The sequence below is a fragment of the Peromyscus californicus genome, unplaced genomic scaffold (genome assembly GCF_007827085.1).
Source record: "Peromyscus californicus insignis strain IS unplaced genomic scaffold, ASM782708v3 Scaffold_4__1_contigs__length_199733344, whole genome shotgun sequence".
Lineage (NCBI taxonomy): Eukaryota > Metazoa > Chordata > Mammalia > Rodentia > Cricetidae > Peromyscus > Peromyscus californicus.
The window spans coordinates 176,830,822-176,841,157 of record NW_026294562.1 but is presented as its reverse complement, the minus strand read 5'-3'; the positions used below and the strand labels follow the sequence as shown (position 1 = coordinate 176,841,157).

General features: G+C 50.3%; 1 protein-coding gene across 1 annotated transcript; it reads left to right on the top strand.

Annotated features, from left to right (window-relative positions):
* Window positions 1–5,028: 5,028 nt before the first annotated feature.
* On the top strand, window positions 5,029–8,604 carry Klk7 (kallikrein related peptidase 7). Its single transcript, XM_052760328.1, has 5 exons — window positions 5,029–5,101; window positions 5,471–5,630; window positions 5,743–5,990; window positions 6,168–6,304; window positions 7,880–8,604. Exons 1-5 carry the CDS (start codon window positions 5,029–5,031, stop codon window positions 8,033–8,035), a joined length of 774 nt encoding a protein of 257 aa, XP_052616288.1. The 3' UTR covers window positions 8,036–8,604.
* The last annotated feature ends 1,732 nt before the right edge of the window (window positions 8,605–10,336 follow it).

Below are 10,336 nucleotides of genomic sequence, written 5' to 3'. Positions count from 1 at the left end.
ATATGTAAGGATGTGTATCTTAATAGGACCAGAAGTTCTCTGTTCTCTCTCTTTCTCTCTCTCTCTTTCTCCCTCCCTCCCTCCCTTCCTCCCCCTATCTCCTCCCCTCCCCTCTGTAGGTCAGAGCTCAACTTCAGCTATCCTTCTGCAGACACAGTCCACCGTCAGGATCTGTCACTGGCCTGGGGCTTGCTAAGTCGGCTAGGCTGGCCAGCAAGCAAACCATCTGTGTCTACCTCCCCAGCCCTGGGTTCTGGTCTTCATGCTCCCAACTGAGCTATCTTCCCAGCTCCCAGACTCTGACATTTCTTTCTCCTTAGGTATGTAGCTATTTATTTTCTTATCTGTGAAATGAGGGTGACAAGCCTCGATCTACTCCATATGAGAATGGGCTAGAGAGGCAACTCACTGGTTAAGAGCACTTGCTACTCTTCCAGGGGACCAGGGTTCAGTATCCAGCAACCAGGTCAGGTGTCTCAAAACCACCTGTAACTCCAGCTACAGGCGACCTGACTCCCTCTTCCAGCCTCCACAGCTACTGCACTCATGTGCACCTACCCCCACACAAAGATATACACACATACACATAGATAAAATCTTTTTAAAAATCAGCTGCAAGGTCTACAAGGTCTAGATCTCACACATGACCTGTAGGTTGCCAAGAAATGGAACCCTCTTCTTTCACTGCATGCTGGGCTTAGCACCCTCTCTGTACCCACATTTCTCATGCATACCTTTAGGTAATCCTCCAGTATGCTTTGCTCTGCCACTTCAGAGAAGGGCACTGTGAGACTCGGAAGAGTGAGGTCACTCACCTGAAGTCACAGGGTAAGCAACAGGTTTGATTGACCTGTGAGGCCACGTTCTTCTCTGTCACACCCTGAGGCAGAATGCCTCAGCAGGACTGAGTGTGAGGGAGGTGGCTTTGTGGGTGCCAGATGGCTTGCAAAATATTATTTATTTAAGTACCTCCAGCTGATGTGGGCTGGCTGCTAAAGAAAACAACAGTGAACACCACACACACGTTGAGCTGCTCCCAGGGACCAGGGATTAGTCATAAATCCAGCCTTACTAATGAAGACTGTGACAGTGTGGCAGGCATGCACAGTAACATCTAGGGATTTCAAAATAGACAAGGCTTTCAAAAGCCAGGGCTTTTTTCCTCCCTCCCCGACCCCTTTGCAACATGTAGCCCAGCTAGACTCAAACTACCCATGCAGCCACAATTGACCTTGAACTCTCGGTCCTCCTGCTTCCAACCTCCCCAGCTGCTGGGATTACAGTCATGAACCACCACACCTGGTTTATGCAGTGTTTCCATGGCTCCACGGATGCTTGATTTGGGAGTCCAAGTTGGGAAAGCTAACATGCCCCGAGGCCAGAGTCCCATGATGGGGTCTGCATTCTGGAGTCTGACTTGGGGCTGGATGGGAGTAAGTGTCCTGAGCCTTAGTAACTTAGTTTGAATAAAGTCATCATGGTCTTTGTGTCAGGACAACATGGCAGAAATTATCTTACCATTGGTTTGAAAGGAAGGATCAAAACTGTGTTGAGAAGTCATGTTCAGGGGAGCAGGTTGTCATCCCAGCCACCAGGGGAAACAGGCCATGGCAGGAGGATCAGACATTCAGCTATAGACTAAGTTCAAGTTCAGTCTGGAGAAGCAGAGAGAGACGTAGTCTCAAAATGTAGTTCAACAGTAGAGCCCCTGCCTAGAATCCCTCATAAGGGTCTGGATGTGACTCAGTGGTAGAGCTTTTGCCTAGACTCCCTCAGTGAGTGGCTGGGGCATGGCTTTCAGCTTCCTGCTCCAGTTGCCCTGGCTGCTACCGGTCATTATGGATGCAACTCTCTGGAACCATAAGCCAAAATAAACTCTTACTTCTATAAGTCACTTCGGTTGTGGTGTTTTGTCACAAGAACAGAAAAGTCACTGATACAACCTTACATATTTTGCTACTTCACATCTGTTTATCGGCATGCACATGGGTGTAGGTGGTGTACCTGTGCACATACTGAAGAGGCTAGAGCAGGATGTTAGGTGCCTTCCTCTATCACTTTCTACGTCAGCCCCTTGAGATGGGGTCTCTCAATGAACTGGAAGCTTGCCATTCAGTTAGGCTGACTGACCAGCAATCTCTTCTAATTTGCCTGTCTCCACCCACCCCCAAAAATGGGGTTGCAGGTATGCATGACATGTTTGGCTTTTTATGTGAGTGCTGGGGATTTGAACCCAGTTCCTCAAGCTTGCAGAGCAAGCACCCTATCCCACTGAGCCATCTCCCTAGTCCTATCACAAATTATTTGATTATCGTTTTTATACAAGTCTGTCAACACCTTGAAATAAAAGAGACTCTATCCAAGTGTGTATTTCTGTATCCTGGACATGTTGGCCAGCCTGGTATACAGTTGATGCTCAATACAAATCTTTCGAGTGTTTGGGGGATTGGGTCTGAAACGGAATATGGGATGAGGACTGTGAAGAAAGCAAGGACCAAAAAAAAAAAAAAAGGCTTGGATTTATTGACTCCTGTGGTTTGATGTAGGGCTCCAGAGAGGCATGCCAACACAGACCTGACATCCCAATACTTGGAAGACAGACAGGAGGATCACAAGTGCAAGACAAGCATGGGCTATAGAGTGACAGCCCATTTCTGGAAAAAGAGGGAGGAGGGGAAAGAGTCTAGAACTGGATTTGGCTTCATGTTGAGGGTCATATTTGAGATGACCTTGTAATCAACACCAAGGTATTAGGAAGGATGAATGTGGTTGTCAAGACTGAATACCTGTAACCCAGAAGGATGCTTGGAACAGTCAGAAGAGGAAGACATGCCATTGCTGATGTGTTTACTGACTCAGAAATCATATTGGAAACCCAGAAGATCACCTCAGTTCATCCACAGTGTGTTGACCTGGCCCATCACCACCTCTCTTCATGATCCTAATAAGGTTGCTATAGTCTCAGAACTGGCACCCAAAAGGGGGACACCCTTTTTATTTTTGTAAGGCAGTATCTATCTAGTGTGGTTCTTTGAGCCCACTTTCATAACCAAAAACAACCTTGAACTTCTAGTCTTCTCGCCACCACTGTGTGAGTGCTGAAATGACAAGCATGGGGCACCACATCTGCCTTCCGTTGTCTCTTTTTGAACATAAGAATCCACCAATGAGGGGCTGGGGTGAGACTCAGTGGCAGAGTCCCTGCCTAGAATCCCCTAGTGAGGTGTTGGGGTGTGGTTCAGTGGTAGAGCCCCTGCCTAGAATCCCCCAGTGAGGGGCTGCGGTGTGGTTCAGTGGTAGACCCCCTGCCTAGAATCCCCCAGTGAGGGGCTGGGGTGTGGCTCAGTGGTAGAGCCCCTGCCTAGAATCCCACAGTGAGGTGCTGGGGGTGTGGCTCAGTGGTAGAGCCCCTGCCTAGAATCCCACAGTGAGGGGCTGGGGTGTGGCTCAGTGGTAGAGCCCCTGCCTAGAATCCCACAGTGAGGGGCTGGGGTGTGGCTCAGTGGTAGAGCCCCTGCCTAGAATTCCCCAGTGAGGGGCTGGGGTGTGACTCAGTGCTAGAGCCCCAGCCTACTATGTGCAAGGTCCTAGGTTTAATCCCCAATATTCTCCCCACCAAAGAAAGGAAGGGTAGAATCTTTTGACAAAAGAATTGAGATAAGGAAAACAGTTGGGGTGGGGGGTCGGGGTGGAGATTCTACTAGATAATGTTTGATATTTACATTTTTGTTATAAAACATACTGTGTGGAGATACCGATGTATAATATGATTAAAGATCAGTATGATCGCTGGTGAGACGGCTCTGTGAGTAAAGACGCTTGCCACCAGGCGCCACATGACGGAAGGAGACAACCCCCAAAGTTGTCCTCTGACCTCCACATGCAGACCACGGCATGCATGCACACAGACAATAAATAATGCAATTTAAATTATTTTTAAATCAACATGAGGACAGAGACTAGACTAACATCCATAAGCATCCTGCTGGTGTTGTGTGTGGAATCTTCTTTTAAATTTTATGTTTGTTTGGGCTGGGAGTGAGTTCAGCCTCCAAGACAGGACTGGATCCAGCTGGCAGGAGTTCTAACACATTGGTCACAATCATGGTGTGATCTCAGGGGGCTGGGCCACCCTGAGAAGAAGTCAGAGCTAGAAAATGATTTTTGTAAAGCTCCAAACTGAATGCACCTCTGCATGTGCTTGAATTCTGCTCCAGGGAGCGACCCCTTAACATGGTGGAGCCAGAATGTGCGGGGGTGGCTGTATGGGAGCCGCCCTGCCCGGCTGCAGTAAAGAGGGTGGAGGGAGAGATCTGTGGTATCTACTTACTGCTAGGGCTGCCTCAGGGATTTCAGATAACCCTAAACTCAAAGTCGAAGGAAGGCACTCTGAGACAGCTCCACCCGTGCCCCGGGGTGCTGGAGGCGGTGCGGGGGCAGGGGTGGTATAAAAGGACCTGCCCTACAGAACGCTGAAGGCACTGGGCTCCTGACCCAGGACGGAGCCTAAGCAAGTGAAACTCTCCCAGGTGAGAGGGACTTTCAACAGGGGATGTGCACAAACCGTCCTGGAGACTGGGGCTCCAGGGACCTAGACAGGAGGCTCTGAGGGGCAAAGGGCATAGGGATCCACCCATAGGATGGAAGGAGAGGAGCTTAGGTGCTGCCCAGGGAAAGGGTCTGAAAGAGGAGGGCTTGAGTCTGAATCCCAGAGTCTGAGGGAGAAGGCTAGAGTCTGAACTTTAGTATCTGAGGGAAGAAGGCTGGGGTCTGGACCCCTGGATCTAAGGGAGGAGGGCTGGGATTGGACTCTAGGGTCTGAGAGAGGAGATCTGGGGTCTGAACCCCAAGGTCTGCGGGAAGAGGGCCCTGTCTAGATTTCTGAATCCCAGAGAGAGGCAGTCTGGGGCCTGGGCTCCTGGGTCCAAAGGGAGGGGTAGGCCTGTATCTTAGTGCCTCATCTCTCAACGTTTGTAGCTCTGGCAACATTCAACTTTCTCATCTGGCAGCCCCTGAGCCACGGACACCATGGTGGGAGTCTGGCTCCCTCCCCTGCTAACTGTGCTGCTGGCCTTAGCCCTGGAAACTGCTGGACAAGGAGGTGAGAGCTTGCCCAGTGTCCCCAACACCCTGAGACTGAATCCCCTCACCCAGATGGCTTCCCCCCGCACCACCTCTGACAGGAGGGCCGACCCAGTCACTGAGACCCTCTGTTGTTTCAGTCAGACAGGCTCCATGGGGCCTCTGCAGACTCCAGCAGTCTGTGGCTATCTGTGGACGACATGGTAGTGGGGGTTTTCTGAGTGGTCCCATGTCTGTCCCTAACCCGCTCTCACCTCCTCGGCGTGATCCTCCGTCTTGTCATCTGTCTTTACTCCTGAGCCTTATAGAATCGTCTCTGACTGCTGCTTGCTGTGTGTCTGTCTCCCTCTGATGCTGGACGCCCATGTGTGTCTGTGTCTCTGTCCAGACCAGGGTGAGAGAAACGGCGACAGAATTATAGATGGTTACCCATGTGAAAAAGGCTCCCACCCCTGGCAGGTGGCCCTGCTCAGAGGAGATCAGCTCCACTGTGGAGGAGTGCTGCTCAGTGAACGCTGGGTGCTCACTGCAGCCCACTGCAAAATGGGGTAGGTGCTGCAAGGCCTGGCATGGTGTGTTTGTGCTCTCTGGGTCCCCCCCCCCCCCCCGGTCCCCTCCCTCTCCCTCTCTCTCTCTCTGAGTGTCACCTCCTTCTCCCAGTCAGTACACTGTGCATCTGGGCAGTGATAAGATAGGAGATCAGAGTGCCCAGAAGATCAAGGCTACAAGGTCATTCAGACACCCTGGCTACTCCACAAGGACCCATGTCAATGACATCATGCTTGTGAGGATGGATAAGCCAGCCAAGATGTCATCCAAAGTGCAGAAAGTCAACATTACATCACACTGTGAACCCCCAGGGACATCTTGCACTGTCTCTGGATGGGGCACCACGACCAGCCCAGATGGTGAGACTGCCTGGGGGTGGGAATCCAGCCCAGCCCTCCTCCCTCAATCCCAGGAATCCAGATCCCTGTCCTCTTCCCTTTGGTCCCTGATCCTGATCCAGCCCCTCGGCTCCCCCCCCCCACACACACACACGCCCAGTCCTCTCCACAGCACTAGCCAACGCCTCCTCCCCACAGTGACCTTCCCTTCGAACCTCATGTGCTCGGACGTGAAGCTCATCTCCTCCAAGGACTGCAAGAAGGTGTACAAGGACCTGCTGGGGAAAACCATGCTGTGCGCTGGCATTCCTGACTCTAAGACCAACACCTGCAATGTGAGCCCCCACTGCCCTGGCCCCCGGCTCCTGTCTGTCCACAGCAGCATGGAGCCCCTTGTCCCAGGCCGTCCTGGCCGTGCCCCAGGTCCCACCTCCTTAGCTCTCTCCCTTTCTGCTGGTCAACCACTGCAGTTCGTGCATGGAATGAACTAGACACAAGCCAGTAGTTTAGTGGAGCTGAGAAACATGGAGAGGAGATGCAGGAATGTGAGAGAGCTTCCTACTTCCAGCCCAAACTCTGCAGAAGCTTCAGAACTCAGTGATTGATATTATTTTATTTTTGCACTTTTGAGACAGTCTTCCTCTGTGGCCCAGGCTGGTCTGGAACTCACTCTATAGCCCAGATTAGCCTGAAATGATGTAACCAAAGCTAACTTGGAACTGTGTAGCCAAGGCTAATCTCAAATTCAAAGCAATATACCTGCCTCAGCTTCCCAAGGGCAGAGTTTGCCGGGGTGAACAATACTCTAGGCTGAACATTCCTTGTTGAATTTTGTCTCGAAGATTTATTTCGAATTTTTTTATGTGTATGAATGAATGTCTTGCCTGCATGTATGTAAGTATACTGCACATGTGCCTGGTGCCCAAAGAGGCCAGAAGTAGGTGTCAGATCCCCCGGGACTGCAGTTGCAGGTGGTTGTGAGCTACCACGTGGGTGCTGGGCACTGAACCTGCTGTCCTCCGCAAGGGCAGTCAGTGCCCTTAACTACCGAGTCACCTCTCCAGCACCCTGTGTTGTTCTTGAGACAATCTTATACAGCCTGTCTGGTCTTGAACTCACTGTGTAGCTGAGGCAGGATTTGAACTCCTGATCTGAAGTGCTGGTGCCCAGTCTCCACTTGACTTTTAACTCATTTTTTGTGATGACCTCTGACCTTTTCTGCTTGATCCGTATGCCTGACCATGGACCTGATCGTGGGGCAAGAACAGATCTGTCCCACTTCTCCTGGTCTCTTCTCAGTTCGCCTGTCTTTGGACAATACTTTTCTGCCTCTTTCTTTTTAATCCTAACTTTATTTTATTCCTTTCTCTTTCTGCTGTCTCCGGCCTGGCCTGGCTTCTGTCTCTGTCTCCCTCTCCTCTCCCCTCTTCCGCTCTCTCAATTGCCCCCGTCTTCTCTCCTTGTCTCCCCTCCTTTCTCTCTCTTCCCCCTTCTTCCTCCCTCCTCCTCCTCCTCCTCCTCCTCCTCCTCCTCCTCCTCCTCCTCCTCTCCTTTATCCTCCTCCTTCTCCCCTCCCCCCAGGCCAGGGCCAGCTACCTGGCAGCCCAAGGGGATACATGTCCAACCCTTAGAGACGATGCCTCTTCTCACCAGCTTTAGTAAATAGACTTTATCAGTAAGGAAACTGTACTTGAATCCGGAAGTCCCACCCTTTCCTGCCAAGAGGCTTTAATGGAACTCAGGTTATCACCGTGTTAGTATGAATTCCCGCTCTCCCATTGGTTCCCAGAGTCCATGCTCATTAGACAGGGGTGAAGATGATTCAGTTTGTCAAAGACTGAACAAGAGGGTATGTGAGAGTGACCTGGGGGTCCTCTGAAGCCAAAACTAACCTTCTCTGTTCCCCATAGGGTGACTCAGGGGGGCCGTTGGTGTGCAAAGGCACCCTTCAAGGTCTGGTATCCTGGGGAACCTACCCTTGTGGCCAGCCCAATGACCCAGGTGTCTACACTCAAGTCTGCAAGTACCACCGGTGGTTGGAAACCACCATGAAAACCTTTCGCTAATGGACCAGGAGTCAAGCTGTGAGCCTCCAAGGACATGCTTATAGAGTACGGACACTTGTGGGAACGCTGTAAAGTCCTGTCTGGCTTCACTTTTCCTCCAAGGCATAGCAAAGCCTCAACACTATGCCAAGTTTATAAACCAATTGGAACCCCAGAGACCTACAAGCAAATTAAGTCAAAAGACTACAAAACCCCATGGCTGTGGAAGATGCCAGAAGTCCAACACTTTCAAGTGCAGGATCTAGGAATTCCTACAGTCCTTTATTGGAAAGTAGCTGGTAACTTCGAGACCTTCATCTGTTGCCTTTGACTCAGGCCCTCCAATTCTAGAGCATTCTTAAAACAAAAAATAGAACCAAGTTTGGATCTGTTATGTTGCTTATTGTAAGGAGAAAAAGAATGGAAACTGTTAATGTGTTCTAAAGTTTTGAATATTTAAATAGTAGATTGCTTTCTTTTGGAATATTATGAACTCATGAAAAATAATGCCTAAGCTGTACTGCTCGGCCTTATGCAAGAGTGACTGTTATTGTGTGATATTTAATGGGGATATGAAGTGTAACAACTGATGTGAGCTGGGCGTGTCAAATGAAACATATGCAGAATAAAATTCAAGTGATGTTCATGTGTGCACTTGTAGCCTGGAAAATGATGGCGGGAAACTGGGAGCATCGATGGTGGAGGGAGGAGGCCCGTGAGGAAGAGTCGGCTAAGAAATTGTAACTGGACCAGCAAGATGGCTCAGTGGGTGAGGTGCTTGCCGCCAAGCCTGACGGGACTTGAGTTCCATCTCGAGGGCCTACAATATGGAAGGAAATAACTGACTCCTCCATGTTTTCCTCTGACCTCCAGATGTGCTATGGCACATGTGTACCCGCACACATACACGCACACAAAACTGAATAAAAGTGTAAATGAAGTATCTTTAATATTTTTTATTTTTAAGGACATTGTAGCCTGGCCCTGGTGAGTGGAATGCTTTTCTCTATTCTTGGGTTTCTGTTCTCCTTACATGAAAAATGGCAGCTAGAGATGGAGGGAGGGAGGGAAGAAAAGATGGAGGGTAAGTACCTACGTCACCAAGGTGAAGGGATGGGAAGGGCCTGTATTTCAGGTCACAGAGGAAGATGGTGATGAGCAGGCTTCTCCCAAAAGGTTAGGGGTGCTCTGGAAGGGAGGGGTGCTTTGTGACTCAGAGCAGAGCCCCACCTAGGCAACCTGCCTTCCTTCTCTGGGCAGTGACACCTGAGAGTCTGCTGACAAAGGGATGCGGTGCAGCCGAGGGCCCGACCCTGCCACCCATCCTTCCTGTTTCCTGGAATTTCTTCCCCACAAACATCATTTGGGTTCTTCCCATTGCTCCTTCTTCAGAGTCTCCACTGATGGCTCTCGGCCAGTCAGCCAGAAATGCTGCAGCTACGACATTCTGCACATGGCGACACACAGCACAGACCCCAGCCTCCTCCCTCAGACCCAGAATCCAGACCCAGCCCTCCTTTTTCAGGCCTCCATCAGGCTTACGTCCAGACCTGTCGTTTTTCTGGACCTGTGTCTAATTTAAGGAATGCCAAGGGAATCTGGCCTTCCATTCCCATGGAGTTTCATCAGCTTTTCCTCTCTTCAAACTACCCAAATCACCATTCAATCTAAAAATTTAATTCAAACTACCCAAATCACCATTCAATCTAAAAATTGAAAGGGCCTGGCGTGGTGGTGCATATCTTTAATCTCAGCACTTGGGAGGCTGAGGCAGAAAGATCTCTGTGAGTTCGAGGTCATCCTGGTCTGTATAGCCAGTTCCAAGCTAGTCAAGGTTACATAGTGAGACTCTGTCTTAAAAAGGTCAGGGGAGGGCTTTGGGGATGGTGTTGGTTAAGCGGTGGCACTCGTGACTGGCTGCCGCCCATGGCGGCCATGCCGACGAAAGAGAACCCTGGATGTATTGGTGACGGAAGAATCACGAGCCATGGTTACCTTTCTAGAGCTTTATTGGGATGGAGAGAGAGAGACAGAGAGAGAGAGACAGAGAGAGAGAGAGACAGAGATAGAGACAGAGACAGAGAGTATGGAAGGAGAAAGTGCGGAAAAAGAGGGCACGCCCGCTTTTGCTTTTTAGGCTGGGACTCCGTCGCAGACTGGTGACATAATTAAGGACATAATCCTCACAGATGGTTCAATGGGAAAGTGCTGGTTATGTACGCACGAGAATCTGAGTTTGGATCCCTAAGACCAGAATGAAATCAGCACCTGGCTTTGCATGTGTTTGCAATCTTATTGTGAAAGGACCAAGCAGACGCCATA

Coding starts and splice junctions, on each gene's coding strand:
- Klk7 (XM_052760328.1), top strand. CDS start 5,029: ATGGTGGGAGTCTGGCTCCCTCCCCTGCTAACTGTGCTGCTGGCCTTA. Junction 5,991..6,167: donor CACCACGACCAGCCCAGATG/GTGAGACTGCCT, acceptor TCCTCCCCACAG/TGACCTTCCCTTCGAACCTC. Junction 6,305..7,879: donor CTAAGACCAACACCTGCAAT/GTGAGCCCCCAC, acceptor TGTTCCCCATAG/GGTGACTCAGGGGGGCCGTT.